Source organism: Falco biarmicus, chromosome 15 (assembly GCF_023638135.1).
Source record: "Falco biarmicus isolate bFalBia1 chromosome 15, bFalBia1.pri, whole genome shotgun sequence".
In the NCBI taxonomy this organism is placed as follows: Eukaryota; Metazoa; Chordata; class Aves; order Falconiformes; family Falconidae; genus Falco; species Falco biarmicus.
Window position 1 is genome coordinate 6,091,183 of NC_079302.1, and position 16,601 is coordinate 6,107,783.

General features: G+C 41.9%; 1 protein-coding gene across 1 annotated transcript in view; it reads right to left on the reverse strand.

Annotated features, from left to right (window-relative positions):
- PLCG2 (phospholipase C gamma 2) overlaps positions 1–15,564 on the reverse strand; it is a 70,488-nt gene extending 54,924 nt beyond the window's left edge. The window contains exons 1-2 of the mRNA XM_056361243.1: positions 15,415–15,564; positions 9,404–9,642 (exon numbers count right to left, since the gene is read on the reverse strand). Coding sequence (XP_056217218.1) covers positions 9,404–9,599 — 196 coding nt within the window. The 5' untranslated portion in view covers positions 9,600–9,642; positions 15,415–15,564. The remainder of the gene's footprint in view (positions 1–9,403; positions 9,643–15,414) is intronic.
- Between the last annotated feature and the right edge of the window lie 1,037 nt (positions 15,565–16,601).

Here is a 16,601-nt window from a genome sequence, read left to right on the forward strand (position 1 = left end):
ACAGATGCTGTAAATGTTTACACCATCTTCTCCAAGGGGAAAAAAAAAAAAAAAAAAAAAAAAAGGTTTCCACCAGACAGGAAGTTCATGTAAGCATTAACAATTCTACTGATTAAATGACTGAGCTATTTAACCTATGGGGAAAAAAAACCCAACATCTATGTTTAAGAATATAAGCCACTTGCATAAATACCCTCTTAGGTGTTAGTTTTTTGTAAGTTTCTCCAATGTATCTGACAGCCAAAAGCATGCACAGAACTAAAAATTGCTCCCTTCAGCAGGTCATTTTAGCAAAGATTTTAAAAGCAAAATTAGCAAATTTTAATTCCAGGGAAAACACACTGCAGGATAAAATTAATAAAATACAACAATAAAGATTAAGAAAGCCACAGCCCTTGTTAGCTAGACTAGCCCCACCTGTACCTAAGTATGTACGTAAGATTGCCATTACATTAAAATATACATCCCTGCATTTCACCTCTCCCCGTAAACTGTATGTGGCCTGATCTGGTCCTGTTATCTACATGACTATATTACAGATGCACTGCTTCTCCAATGAGCTTTGATCATTAAATAGCCAGGTGCAACATTTTGCAGAAACTAGTGATTTCTGCTTGGCAATGTAACAATCTGAAAACACAAACACAGTGTAATCTTGCAGTTGAGAAAAAACACAGCAGCTCCCACAGGTTCTAGTTTTATATATAATGTAAATTTACTAATTTAGCTACTTGCTTCCATCCACTCCCTTTCTTAATATATATGTGAAAGATGAAAGTTCAATTTGGTTTTATGTTTTTTTAAAAAAAAAAATCAGGGTTTTTTATTTGTCCAAAAGAGAAGAAATTCTGTAAAATCTCTTTTCAGCAGGAAGAAAATCTCAAGTAAACTTAATCTTTGATAATTCTTTTTTATACGTTAGACGAAAGATCAGTAACAATAAATGAACTTGATATGGCAAATGTATTTTAAAAGTAGGCTACGGTCATTTTGTTCTAAAAACTCTGGAAAATCATTACAGGAAAAAAAAAAAACCACAGGAGAACAGAGAATGTGAATTTAGCAGTCCAACTCAATCCTAAAATAAAATGTTACACATTTCAATTAAAAATGGAAAAAGGTGTAAGATGGTTCTACTGCATTAATAAAGGTCTAACTGAAGACAAAAGAAATTGTCACTATGTGTTATACTGGGGCATATCATTAGCACCAGAAGTCTCAATTTAAGCCGTCTTTATTCCTCTGCTTCGTAATTTTGCAGTTAACTTCGTTGACAAGAGGTTCCCAAACACAGGTATTTCATTCTCTGAGAAACAGAAAGTTTTCAAAATAAATTAATATTAATACATTATACCCTTTTCTCTTTCAACCTTACCTATGCTCTAACCTCTTGGTCTACATACAGAAAGAGTATTTTAACAGCTGATATACGACCTTTTTCTAAACATGGCCCTCCAGCGATTTAAACCTACTTCTTGTTATGTGCTTGCATAACTAAATGATCGCTAGACATTTTTCTCTTCAGTATTTTGCAATAAATCCAAGAAGATCAAAAAAAGATAGGTGATCTTTCTTTTACAAGGATTAAGAGATTAAAATATGGTTTATATCATTTTACCAAAGCAAGTCACCTCTTCACATTAAAAAAAAAATCCTAGGTAATCAAAAAAACAGAAATCTTACATCCTCAACAGAATCTTCCTTGAAACGTGCAAACTTATGTTACAGAGAAACACATACTTGTACATTCAAGGAAGGCACCACAGATTGCTTGGAGCATAAATTCTCTTAACTGTGATTCGTCACTTAACACAAGGATTCACGGAATAGTATGCAGAAACTCACATATTTTCCAGTGACTAATCGAACTCTAGTCGCCACAAACTTTCCCTTAATAATTGTCCTTAAAGCACTTCGCATCTGACAAAGAATGAAATATCCATTATGGATCAGCTTCCTGGACATTTACACCTTGCATATACTGGCTCTACAAACTTCAATACCATAATCTCTTTGGGCCCTAATTTATTCACATGCATATAAATGTGTATACCACAATATGAGGAAATTTAGGAGCCTTATTTGGTAGTACTGAAATGCACCCTCAGTCAGCAAACCCCAGGTGATGGGGGTACTGACAAGCACTTCTCAGTCTTCGCTGCCCCTTCCTTACCCTCTGCCTTTCACTGCAGTACTCCAGTAGTTCCCTCCACCACTATCTCAGCTATGACAGTATACTTGTCTGTGGGCCACTTGGTATCCTAGTGAAGAAACAGCACAGCAGAGTAGCCGATGTGGAGGAAGGAGTGACCCCGGGATACAACACACACCCATAGTGGATCCAACCTGTGACAGTTTGGAGTGGGGAGAAACAGCACGGGGCAGGGGAGCGGGGCGGGGGGGTGACCCAAGGGCCAGCGTGCAGAGCCATACACAGTTGTAAAGGGTAAACATACAATAAATACACACAGCAGATCCATAAGGAAGAGACACGCTAAGCAACACACTGCGATAAATCATGCTGGTAAGTCACAGCTCCACAGTCATGTATCTAGTATGCATAAGTTAATTTCTACAAGAAAAGTGTCCATTAAGAATTAAACAAGCAATCAATCACCTCTGTACAAGGAGACTGGAGCTTCCTTCTCTCATGTGTTGGTAAAGCTAAAGTTACTTTAGCTCTACCATAGTTTCCAAGATCTGTAGTTCTTAAGTTGCAAACTCATGAACTTAAAATTGTCAATAAAACCTATAGGTAAATGATCCACAGTCAAGTCATACTGGGTCCTGCTTGCACTAGGGTATCACTCGAAGAAAAACACATTCCCCACACCACACACTGTCCCCCGCTACATAACCAAAGTTGCCAAATGCCTTCCCCAGCACCAGGCAGCTTCTAAGTCAGCGGTGCTACAGCAAGGAAAAGAGGGGGAAGACTGTGGTCCACCCTGAACTCCTAACAGATTTGTTTATTTTTCCTGGCAATGGTATCTGATACCAGATGCAGATCTAGTGCTGTGGGTTTTAGACTCATGGCCCTGCAAAAAATGGTCCTTTATTTCTGTGCTGTCTTTTACACTCAAAATTCTTCTCAAAGTTCAAATTATATTTTTACATTTACAATGCTTTGCAACAGAACTCCTATACTTAAACCAACTGTATAGATGAAATAACCAAAGTACAAAAAAAAAAAATAATAATGCTGCCTCGGAGTTAGGAAGCTGGTGTTGTTATGCTTTTTATATACACAATGGCCAGAGCAAGAGACTCCAGCAGATAGTAATTCAGAGCAGGAACTAAACTTTGCTCTGGAGGAGCCTTTCATTCTCTCAACTGACTATCTGGGCAAGACTAGCCTTTTAAGTTACCAGCTTAATACTAGGCTGTGAAAATATTCCCTCAAACTTATTTCACACACAGACAGAAGTACCATTCCTGTTCATAACCCTCAGCCCCCAAGACACTAGGTATTCTGCATCAGAGTCACCAACCTTTCAGTGGGGCAGTACTATTGCAACACTCACCAAAACTTACTTCTTATCCAAGAAACAGCAAACTTCTCCTATTGTAATCAATGACACAGGGTCCGCTGAAACCAGAATTAGTGTGCACACCAAGAAATATAAATAGAGGGGAAAAAAACCCAACCAACACAATGGCTTCAAAGCATGGGTGGTCTGATGAAGTATTAATATGCCACTGCAACATACAAAGCACAAGGGCAAGGGCAAAACAAACAAAACCCACACAACTCCTCAAGGGAAAAACATCTGTCATCAGAAGATGAACCAATCTTTTGGCACTTATGACCTAGGTAACTTAGGATCAAAAGCACTGAGATTCCAAACCCCGCAAGCAGTCCCATAGCCCACCTAGCAAAATTTAGGTTATCTTTTAACAGTTTAAAATTAGGACAATGCAGAATACAAAGAAATGCCATTAATAACTGAGAGGCAGAAGAAAAAGCTCCGACATTTTGTAGCCAGTGTCTAGAAGTATTTCCCTCAGATGATCTTAGAGCTATTAGGGCATCTAAAATGTCTCTGTATATAGAACAATAGCCAGATGACTAAAAGAAGTCCAAGCATGGGTGAACACAGTTACATCTAGCTGAGACCTGCTTCCTTTAGCTATTTGCATAGCTCTCTGCAGGCCCACATACGGAAGCACATGTTGCTGGCATTCGTTTTAATATACTAATGAAACCCTGTATGCTAAACATCCACAATAAAAACATTTCTCAAAGGTTCATTGCTCCCTTTATCCATTTCAGTCTTGACAACAGGTTGTACTGGCCCCAGCTGATGCAGGAAAGGCATACATAAGGAACTCTAAAGTCTTAGCTGTTGACTAAAAGAGCAGCAGCACTAAAAACCTTCCTGGCTTCCACTAAATCTGAAAAACGCTCCAGGATGGGCAGGCCTCTTTCCACAGCTAATCTTTCCTCTTTCATCCAAAAGGAAACTTGAAGTTCCCACAAAATGGAAGATATGGTCAAATATTATTTAACATTTCTTGAAATCTGCTCATTTACCAGTCTCTCCTAACTTTACAGGCTAAAATGAAAGGAAAGATACCCCACAGTCACTTAACTTTATCTTTCTTTGGGCCTACAAAGTATTACATTTAAAAACAGAATCACAGTAAACCCAAGAACCACAGATTGTACAAAAGGATGACAGTTTCCTTACAAACAGCAAAATCTACTGTTTTCACCAAGTCTGATTTCTTTGGACGAACTCAACAGCTCACTTGACCTCATGAAAATTGAAATATCACCCAAGAACTAACTTGACTTGAACAACTCTTGACTGCACAGTTCTAAAAGAAAGAAAGTGTTCATGCACAGGTTACCAACACTGGTAAGACAACTCAGGAAGGGTGTGAGGAGACACTGATGTGTTGCTCCTTCCCCCTTCTTGCAGGTGGGCAGAGAGGACTAGCCTTTTTAGAAGAGCTGGTACGCAATGCTCCCTTCCTAATTTGTAAAGCTAGAACTTACCAGAAGCTAAAATAAAACGCTCTATCTGAAGAATTAAGAAATCATGTAGCACCGTTCTCAGCACTGCAATAACTCCCAAGGTAACAAAAAAAGTGACCAAAAACCTCAGCTGCTCTATTAAAAGTGAGGGGACTTAATCAGCTTAACATTTGGCCTTTTGTTCTACTGTTCAAATAACTTATCGTTCCCTTAAGGACACAAACAACCTATATTCTTTCATCTAGAGGAAAATACAGAGGTTTCTCCCCAGTCCATTTCTGTTAGAAAACTCCTTTTGTATACAGCGAGTCAAGTCCTTCAGAAGGTCAATAAAAAACCTCCAGTATTTAGACATTGTGTGGTCTGAGCTGCATAACTAAGACAGAGACTGTTTAAATCAGATTTTCTAGCCTTTGTATACCCTCACCTCTTACCACACCAAAGGCCTCGGTCTAGAAAGGGTTTTGTGAGGAGAGGTATCTCCATTTTACTTACTCATCCAGGGAAACACACCTGCACTGAGCAGGAAACAGCCATAATTTTAGCAGCTCTTTTTGCTCTGCTCTAAACAGAAATGCTGACAGTTTTTTTTACAAAAGGGATCTTTCCAAGAATAATGCAATTTAAAATACACAGTACTGCCACATTCAGGGCCATGGGGTCGTCTAAACATCTATATCAGTATAGCTAATCCTACATCTCCCTTGCATGGGTCAGTTTATTCCAGAATAAGGGTAGCTGTCTTTTTGTTGTCATGAGATTTAACTTAAATCACTTCCAAAATACTAGTAACCAAACTTGAAAAAGGCCCTTGTAATAATTATAAACAACTCTGGCTTAGAAGAATTTGAACATCCTTCACACATTTACAGTTCACCTGCAAGAAAATCAGCACTATAGTTACCATCACCACAGAGGGCAGTTAGAGAAAAAGCTTTTTTTTTTTTCTCTCTTCTTAATTTCCAACAGAAGAATATTAAAATAAAGTATAAAAGTTGGCCTCCATTTTCTCTATCTATTAGCAGCCTATTTTTGTATCCCAACACTTAAGAACTCTCCTCACTATCTGCTTTAGAAACACAAACACCACAGCAGTTGCAAACATTCAGTTTTCTGCCTTCTGTTAAAGAGCAGTTGCCAAACCTGAGTTAAAATTGTGCACACACAACAGGAAGCCATTAACTTTTCTACTCGTACTGAATATTAATTCTTACTGGACTGTAGCACATGCAAATAGCAATCATTAAGATCACATCATGAATATTATTTCTTGTACAGCACAAGCATATTAAACAATATAATACTTAAGATGACAGTTCTATGCCCTCAGCCACTTAAAAAAAAAAAAAAAAAAGCTTTTTTTATTTTTCACGAAGTCAACACAATCCACCAGTGAATACTTGGGGTCATTCGTATATACAAGTCATAACAACTTTTCTCCTACCACAAAGTTAGTATTATCTCCTCAGTATAGCTCCAGAGAGATAAAAGTTTTAATTCCCATTATCAGTATTCAAGAAGTCTATCCATTTAATTATCAAATATGAAAGCTACAAATCCATAAATTTTTCCACTTTCCAAGAAAAAAAAAAAAAGCAAGCCTGAGTCTCAGTCAAAAGAAGCAATAGCAACATTTAAATAACTAACTAAATAAAGTATCTCCTTCCTCTTCAGCAAAAACACTGTCAGCAAGTTAGAGCTGCAGCGACTTCCATTTCAAGAAGATCAGATAGAGCTCATGGTAAATTGTAACAACAGTTTGTACCATATTCTGAAAAAATGCCTGCAAAGTAAGTCTTGTTTTGGGCAGATGTGTTGCTTTTTAAGACAACAAAACAGTATTTTGCATATATATGCTTTAGAGTATGACATATTCTCAGACCTAAAGTTTCCATCGTTATGAAGGCCACTTAAATGTTGCTCAATTTTTTTTAAAAAACTGCTACAGTACTATAGTTTTGGGGAAGAGAAATGGATGGTCTTTGTGCAAGTCACAGGTCTGTAGCTATATCCCCCGTTCCAGTCATGACTGCCTGTGTAACTGCAAGCAAGTCATTACCCTGCTGGATTATCCAGGTGTAGAAGTCAAATTACAATATTTACCTTATTTTAAAAGAAGTGTTAAAATCTAGGCATAGAGCAAACAATTATCAGGACATACTACCACAAACACACACCACCCCCAGGAAGCTTTGATAAAAGATTACAGGTCAAGCACTGAAAAAGTTGACCCCAAAATCTGGAACACACAGATCGTACAGCTTTAAATTCAGCCCCTACGAGAAAGTCTTCAGCTACAAGACCACATATTGTTTTTGCCAGAGGACTCTTTAATACCTCATTCACCCACTGAGTGGTAATTTTCTGGGTTTTTTTAATCTTATTGCTCTGTGCATAACCCCAGGCTTTATTTGCTAAGCATACTCAAGCCATGCTGTCACAACTGAATTACTCATCTCATGACTTTTTTTTTTTTTTTTGGCACACCTCACTTCGGGATCTAAGCATATGAGAGCCAGTAATGTACTTGCATTCATGCATGTCATTATAGGAAGCAATAATTACCCTCATTTTCCACACGAGAAAATGGGGCACTGCAAGATTATGATCCAGGGTACCTGTTAATTAGGTTGTCCAGACCTGTCTGCTTTTACCCAGAACACTGCCTATGACCGTATTTTCACCACCAACGATAACAACATTCTCCAGACAACCAGTCTTTCATTCCATTACATTACATTTCCAGTTGCAGGTTCCTGTCTCATTCCTTGTGCAGACTGGATCAATGGAAACAGTAACAAACAGAGGTAATACTTGTAAGTAAGGAGCATGAACAGAAGCTGCACAGACAATCCAAAAATCATACTTCTCAGTGCTTGTCTCTGCAACCTTACAGATCAATGCATTTTTAACGTGCTGTGTATTTACCAAAAGAAAACCCAAAACCCAACACCCTTCTAAAAATCCACAATTCGAACAAACCCCATTCTTCTCCCTCCTGGTTTCTCTCACGTTAGTGTGTACTCACATCCAGGGCAAACACCAGGAGCATGGCCCTGTCTGTTGCACTAGTAGAGTAAGTAACTGATGCCAGCCACAGCTGCTCTATGCATAGGGTAGCACTGAAACAGTACCAGGTAGATTTTTTTTTTACCACTGGACTTCACGTACGTGTAGTCAAGCTCACTAAACAGTAAGACGCTATAGGGAGAAACACCTGCTTTATTCTCCATATCTGTGTCTTCCCCCACCACTCCCTAATTATGCCTCAGTCTTTCTTCCATTCATAAACTCCTTTTCTTCTCTCAGGCCTTAATTAACTTGTTTCTCACTGAAATCCCTGCCTCTGCCCAGTAAGTTAGATTCTTGCCTCTGTAGTTTCTCCATTCCGTATTTATTCTCTCATGCCAACAAAGCTCAACCTTCCCAGCTCTCCAACTCCAAACTGCAATTTCTTACCACCATTTCTTTTCCCAAATAGCCCCAGTTCCCCAACTACAAGCTTCTCCTGTTAGCCAAGGCTGACCAACAAATGATTCTGGCAATTCAGGCAAACAATTAAATTCCTATATTGTGGACAAACATCATTTAGCATTTACAAAGTAAAATCTTGCCAGTAATAAATAAAAAACAGTTACCACTTAGTCATATGCAAACACTGTAATGACATTATACTAATAGGAGCTGTAGAAATCCCAGAAAGCACAGGCTGAGCTTGCTTGACATCAGCCGTGTTCAGAAAGAACTGAAGATTAGCCTCACTTTATTCTTCTACCATATCTTTTGCAGCCCTGTGTGGCTTTACACTCCCCTTCTATTTCCTGACCTTGTTATAAATAGTGGGTTTAGTCAGTTCAGATACCAACTAAATAGACAGTATCGAGAAAGGACCTTGAAACAGTTTCTTGTATCTCACAGCTTCATCCTCCTAAATCATTGGTACTTTGCAATAATGACCCTAAATAATTATTTCTGTCCTGAAACAGAAAATTCCCTGAAAACCAGAATTTTTAATTCAGTGTCCTTGTATTTGGAGGATTTTTCCTTTCTGAAGGGAGGAGGAGTAAAGTAACACTCTCCCGAATTTACAAGATATCTTGATGCTTAATGATGGAATATAGCAGTCACTCAGTAACTCAGTTCAGAGAACCCAAGCACTATCATATTCAAAGATGAATACTCTGAGAACAGGGCTTAGGGTCAAACACTATAATCCTATTTAGGTAGTGTTAGATACCTCAATAACAAGCTGCAGGAGATTCTTCACCTACATTGCAACAATTGAAAATATTCTCAGCAAATTGCTGAACTTTTTTCAGCCAAAAACTTCATTATGTTAACAAAGTCTCATTAAATCAATACTTGACAATTACATCAATCAATTAGGAACTCCAAGTTGAGGTGTACTTTGCAAATACTCACAGAAACCTTCAATCTTGTCAGCTGTCTTGCTCCATGCTACCTGCCTGGTTTCCATGATGACTTGAATAGTCCTCCTTTCTGGACTACTCTTCTTAAGACTGAATACTGTCATAACAGTTCCCAGCTCCAAGGTCCTTTTGATCTGGCTTTTCTCATACTCTGGTAGCGCTCCGTAGTCTATACTCTTTCTAGGCATTTTTTACTTTTTTCTTAATCAAACTCTTATGGTTTTCAGTGTCCTGGAAAAGAAAAAGAAAGAAAAGGGAGAAAATTCAGTATTTAAAACATCTTTTTTTTTCTTTAAAAGTCACATTTGTTTAAGTTAAAGCTACGTAATAGAGACTCCTACCCATTCAAATACAAGGCAGGTCCACAGCTAACATTAACAGCATCCTTGCCGATTTATCCCGAAAGAAATTATGAAGAGTCTTCCCAGTGGGTGGTAGAAGTGACACTTTGGTAGACACACTACTGTAAAATCTATTAAAAACAAAGAGCTGGGTGGAGCAGCTACTGCATGTGAAGAATTACAATCTAAATTTCTCAGCAAGACCAATGCACCGTACCCCCAACTGCTTCCTCAGTCTTCTAACACAGAAGTAACCAGTGTTGCAGACCAAAAGAAAGTAAGCCAAGGTCTGCCGTTTAGGCCAAATACATTAAAATCACATTAAGAGACATAATTCCCTATGGTTTTATTCCTGCACAACTTCAGCTGGATGTACACCCCCATCGCTACAAATACAGATTTACATCTCCGAAGTCTCAGTATTATGCCAGAAAAATAAGTAGAAAACAAACCCCAAGAAAAATGACTGGAAGAAATACCAAATGTAAGTATACCTGAGTAATAAGGATGAGAGAGCAAAACACAAAGAATGCTAACCATTGAAATGCCAAAGAAAATAATATCTAGGTCATAACAAAGAAAGAATTTAAGCCTAAATAAAACTAAAGAACACAGCAGAAACATGGGGGGGGGGGGGGGGCAGAAACACATGTTCAAACTAAAGCAGAACTATGTTAAAAATCTCTTCTAAAGGAGCAATATTTGGTATCTCTGTAGCATTTTCTGCCACATTTTCTACATCCTCTCATAACCAAAAACTAGTGTATTGCACAAATTGCTCAGAACATGACAGTTTATTTACCAAGCCTCCAGTTCTTCTGCCAGTATAACCAGCAGCCAAGAAAGGATTACTTCCTGGGATGCTTACACAAACAACTCTCGATTAGATAGCCAAAAATGATACCCCATACAATTATGAACAGAATCCTCTTCTGTAATATCTAGCAGGTTTTCTGCAGTATATCATTTACACATTATACATGCACATCAAATGTAAAATGTAAGCATAACACACCACATATTCTGTCCAAGTGCACTTTTACCAAAACAGCACATTGTAGCACTAGAGGTAAGGCTGCATCTCTGAAGCCTTCAAAGAGCAATACTGTTTTTCCCCCAGAAAACAACTGTTACCGGTAGGTCCAAAGTAAGACAGACTTCCTTGAACAAAGTTCCAGCCCTGACTGTATTTATCTTGATTTTGTGACTTCAAGAGTCTCCTAAGACACAAAAAATGTGCACTTCAACACTACCAAATTCCTTTCAAGCATCAGAACTTTTAGTTAAGCTACATATAGAGAGATACCTTTGTTCACAGACATTTTGTCTAACTGATATAGAGACAAAAGCAGTCCTTATCAGAAATCACCATTCCTATAGCAATTTTTTTTATTATTTTAGGGTATTTGTACAATTATGTTCCATAAAAACCTCATGAGATCCATGCAAGCTGGAAGTCAAGCTCTTTGTTCTTGAAACTGGTAATTTAACTTCCACTACTGTAAGAAATATCTGGCACTCCATTTTGTCCTAAGTATTGACAATCTAGATATCAATATGAGAAAAACAGATACTTGCAACAGATTTGAATTGTACTCAAAAAATCTTTCTACTCTCTCAGGATTTATTTATTTATTTATTATATTTCAATTGCTATCGTCAGATAACCAAAACGCTGTCCCCCATGGCGAACTGCAGCAGGTTTGTTCTTCTTCTTGCCCTGTATTACTAAAGAAGCATCAGTCTGCTGCCTGAAGAGACCTCTGAAATCTGTGAAGCCTCACAGGCTTTGCAGCAAGTGTTGCTATCTTCTTGATATTACATTAGGAGGAGCAAAGAAGTGCTGATGATTGAAACCTAGCAATCCAATGACAAGATAACACAAGAAATAATGACATCAGCTTGCGTTATTATGAAAATTTAAACCTATATGAGACCTATATGAAAATTTAAACCAGCTAACTGTCTTCCTGAGAGCTATAAAGAAAATGAAGGGAAAATGAGTGAATACAAATACTGAAACAAACGTTGGCTATGCCTAAAATGTCTCAGCATGTACTTTTAAAATGTCATGGCTGTGTTTCTCCTACACAGCCTACTTTTCCTTACTCACATGTCAGGTGGCAGGTATTTGTGTGCATGCACCTGGGACACATCTTGGCACAAAACAGTCAAGAGAGATGCATATGCAGCAGCTCTCATAAATATTAGCAAGTTTCTGTGCTTTGGTCTCCCACACATCATTGCATCGAACAGCTAATTACAAGCCTGATTACTTCTCAGTGAGATTATTTACAAACAGGATGCCCTGGAACCTGCTCTTTCATCTGTGCACAAAGGAGGAAATGTACAAGTTTCACACAGGTAGCAGGAGCTGCTGCCGCAGAGCTCCCAACCATCCCACTTAACCACATCCCTGAGCAGGACAGGTTTAAAGAATCTCTGTGCACATGCAGCCACCATAGCATCTCCTCTGGCTCTCTTCCTCTCTCCTCAGTCCACTAGTCTCCATCATGAGCAGTTTCAGTTTCTGTGCTGATAGCTAATTCGACCATGCCAGTTCTCGCTTCCCCTTTGTAACTTCTTCCAACCCTCCTCCCCCTCACCCCATGTCACTATCTCCTGACCTGCTCTTCACTAAAGAGCCCTCATTTCTGCCGTCTCTCATTAATACCACAAAACTGTCTTCTAACAACATGTCAGTAGCTGCTTTCGGTGCAATCTGTCTGACTGTGAATCTGTCCAGTGCAATCTTTACAAACCCTTTTCAAATCCTACCACTTCAATAAACTCACCTTTTTTTTTTTTTTTTTTTTTTTTTTTTTGGGGGGGGGGGCGGGGGGGGAGGGGAGGGGAGGGAAGCTAACATAGAAGCAAACTGTCCCTTCTTACCTGCAGAGCGGCCTCTCTGCATTGCCCACAGCGAACCTGAAGCGCTCTACAACAGGAACCATGTCTCACTCCATGCTTTGCAAAACATTATACAGGTTATTTGGTGTTTAGTATCTATAAAGTTGTTATTGTAATAAGAAAATGGAGTACCCTTTCCTTATAATACTGAAAGACAAATCTATACCGCAATCCTTCAACTGAGAGGGAGCAGACAACTTTTAAGGGTAGTAAGTAACAGCAGATTTTAGCCAGAATATAACCGATCCTTGTTGATTCCCTGAAACTAGTAAAATAATCATCTAAACTATCACAAGCTTGCATCTAACAAGACAGTCATAGTCACCTTGTCTTGCTACAATGACTTGTAATGCCAGAAATGAAAGGAAGGGAAAATAAATAATAAAATTAAATTAAAATCTTTGTACAGCATCTGGTTTTCTAACAAAAAAAAACAAACAAACAAACCAACCACAACTGTCTTCTGACTTGGCCCTTTTCATTAAAAATTATCATAAACCAAACATGATGTGATTTGCAACAAGGTTTAACCATTTTAGTAACACTTCATTGCAATAACAAAAACCTCAACTTTTAAATTAGTATAGTTTTTCAGGAGACTATAACAAAATATACACCTGCTCTGCCTTTTACCATACAAGGTGTAGCTGTAAAATGAAACATGACTTAGAACAACAAGAAAAGGGGTTTCTAAATATAGCTATTTAATAAAAGGCAATGTGGCAGGGTTTTTTTGAGAGATTAATCCCTTAGTACAAAGGAACTGCCTCTCAGAGGTGGCTTCTCAAACAGTTTCCGCTGAATATAATATACTGGACTTCCCCTTTTAAAGTAGCTCTTTCTTCAAAAAGCAGAGTGAACAGTGGTTTTAGTCCAACTTAAATCCTAAGTCTAAGTCAAGTTTTTAACTTATTATGAAACAATCCTGTATCTGAGGATATATACTTCATCAGAAAAGGTGGAGAGAATATCATAATATTTGATCAATTTAACTGATTACTTCTATACTGTTTTGGCTACCTGCTCTAGTTTAACATCACAGAGAGCTTCCTAACAGTTTTACGTGTTAGGAACGTGTTAGGAAACAGTTTACGTGTTTTACGTTAGACCTCCGAAAAAAAACTAATGGAAGCCCTTGATATTAGGCCTAACCTTTTAAACATTGAGTCTTCTTACACTCACCCACAGGTGCCCCTCGGCCTTCTTACACCCATCATTGCATAACTATTTGAATCAACAATATTTTTACCCATTCACACAGCAGAACTCTGTCATGACCCTCATCACCCCATTATCTGGATACCTCTAAACCAGCAGGGTATGAGCTACAAGACACCTTTATGTGCAACAGAGGCATTACTGCTCTTCTACTGAAGCCTTACTGACGCCTGAAGTAAAAAGATCCAGCAGCCCTTACATGATTCAACAAGTGAGCTAATAGTCACAGAAACATATCATAAGCTCTAGATTAGACACAGACACCAATACACGGCTCTTTCCCTTTGACTGTAGGCACTATAGGAGCTAAACTTTGATGGTGTCCTGTACCACACACAGAATTGGGACCATTTGTTGCTCTCAGTGTATGAGTATTTTTGATACTGTTTTTTATTTAAAAGTCTGACTGATTTGGACTAAAAAGTCAGAAAGACTCACTGCAACTGACCAAGTGAACACAGACATGGAAAAAATACCCACTCCATCTATCCCCAGACCCATCTATTTAGTTTTCCTTCATTACGGTACTTCAGTTTCAGAAACGAACCCTTCTTATCTGAAGATCAGTCAACCACTCTTAACTCCCTTTGCGAGAACACAAAGAGAGGAAAAACTGTAATAGACAAACTATAATCGTACAGACTATCAAAGAACATCTCAGAGAAGCACTGATGAATCTATGCTCTGTTACAGCTTCACCCATATGACACTGCAGGTGCTTCCCAGGCACACAAGGTCAACTAAGAAGTGCAATCCAAATGTTGACTCTAGTCAATTCATAAGTTTCTCAGTGTGCTCTGGGCACTGCAAGAGGGTTGTTGAATCCACTGCCTCCAGCTCTGCCTCTGGGTGCACTTAGGACATCACCTCACCTGAGCAGGCACTTGCCTCAGCACAGTACCAGCAGGATGGATATCCACCAGCAACACCAGTTCAGTACCACAGTGCTAATAACTCATAGTAATGCACGGCTCTTTGCACAGAGCTTTGCGACACAGCTGCTGCGCTGGGAGCCCTGTGGCCTGGCAAAAAGCCGGGGATGAAGGTGGCAGCAAGGCCGCTGCCCGGCAGGCACTGCAGCCCCAGCCCCAGGCAGGGGCCCTCAGCCCCCAGGGCCGTGCGGGGCTGCTGTCAGGCACTGGGCGACACGGCGAAGGTTTCCTTCCTTCTTCTTCGGCTGGGTGGCCCGTGGCGGAGAATGGCCAGCCACAAGGTGCGGGGTGGCAGGGTCTCCTCCGGGAGCCCCCAGAGCCCCTCGCCCCCATCAGGCCGGGCGCCCCCCCCCCGGGGCCCTCCCTCACACCCCGCGGCCCCTGCCTGCCGCCCAGCCCGCTCACGACGACAGCCCCCGCCGCCCCTCACAAGACCCTCCCTCACGCCCGCTGCCTCCACCAGGTCAAACGGGCGCAGGACGCGGCCGCCCCGTCCCAGCCCCGCGGCACCTGCTGCCCACAGGGGCCGGAGCAGGGCGGCGGCCGCCCCTCAGCGCCGCGGGGAGCGCCCCGCTGCCGGGCCACCCCGGGGCCGCCCTCACCTGCGCAGCGGCGGGGAGCTGCCCCCCGCGGCGACGCCGTGCCGGCGGCTGCGAGTGCTGGTGCGGGCGCCTCAGCTCCCCGCGCCCCGCCGCGCCTCTCCGTGGCTCCCACTTCTGCTTCTGCCGCAACCGGGAAGGGGCGGGGTCACGTGACCCCCCGCGGCCACCTACTGCCGCGCGGGGCCGGACGGGCCGGGGCAGCGGGCGGTGGTGGGGCTGGGCGCCCCTCAGCCCGCCCGGCGCCCCCTCAGCCCGCCCCGGCGCCCCTCACTCACACGGCCCCGGCGCCCCCTCAGCCCGCCCCGGCGCCCCTCACTCACACCGCCCCGGCGCCCCCTCACACCGCCCGGCGCCCCTCACTCACACCGCCCCGGCGCCCCTCAGCCCGCCCGGCGCCCCTCACTCACACCGCCCCGGTGCCCCTCACTCACACCGCCCCGGCGCCCCTCAGCCCGCCCGGCGCCCCTCACTCACACGGCCCCGGCGCCCCCTCAGCCCGCCCGGCGCCCCTCACTCACACCGCCCAGCAACCGCCCCGGGGGCTCTGCCGTGCCCTGCCTCCCTCCCTCACCGAGGGGGTTAGCCAGGCCAGGAATGCTCGCCCCGGTCCCCCACCCGCCCCGGGCCGGTGTGGAGGCAAGCTCCCTACCGCCGCTGTCCGCCCAGGGCCCCGGGCACGGCCCGGTCCCCCGCAGGCACCCCGAGGCGGGACGCAGAGCCGCCGTGGCCCCCCTTGCATGCAAAGCTCATCTGTGCTTCTGCTCGCCTGAAGAGGCAATTTCATGAGCTCAGAATCGCTAAATGATTGAACAGTACCTGGAGAGTGTGGGTTTAGGAAAAGGCTTTAAAACTTTACTGTCACCGGAGTCACGTTTCCAAATTAAAATCGACTCACTTTAAGTGATGCGCTACCAAGTGCATTATACCACAACCACCTCAGCTCATGATCGGCAATGCTAGAAATATCTCCCAGTCTGGGACTCAGAAGAGTAGCGATCAGACATGGCTTACTGTTTTCAGGTCAAGCCCTGATACTGCCCTGAAATCTGAGGTACAGGCCTTGTCCCAGACCTATTCGATAAAGCTGGGGAAAATTCCTGCATCCTACCTCGACTGGATAACAAGTCACACCAGTTCACGGGACTATAAAGCCAATGCCTGGAAACCAAAGCTAGGGATGGTACAGT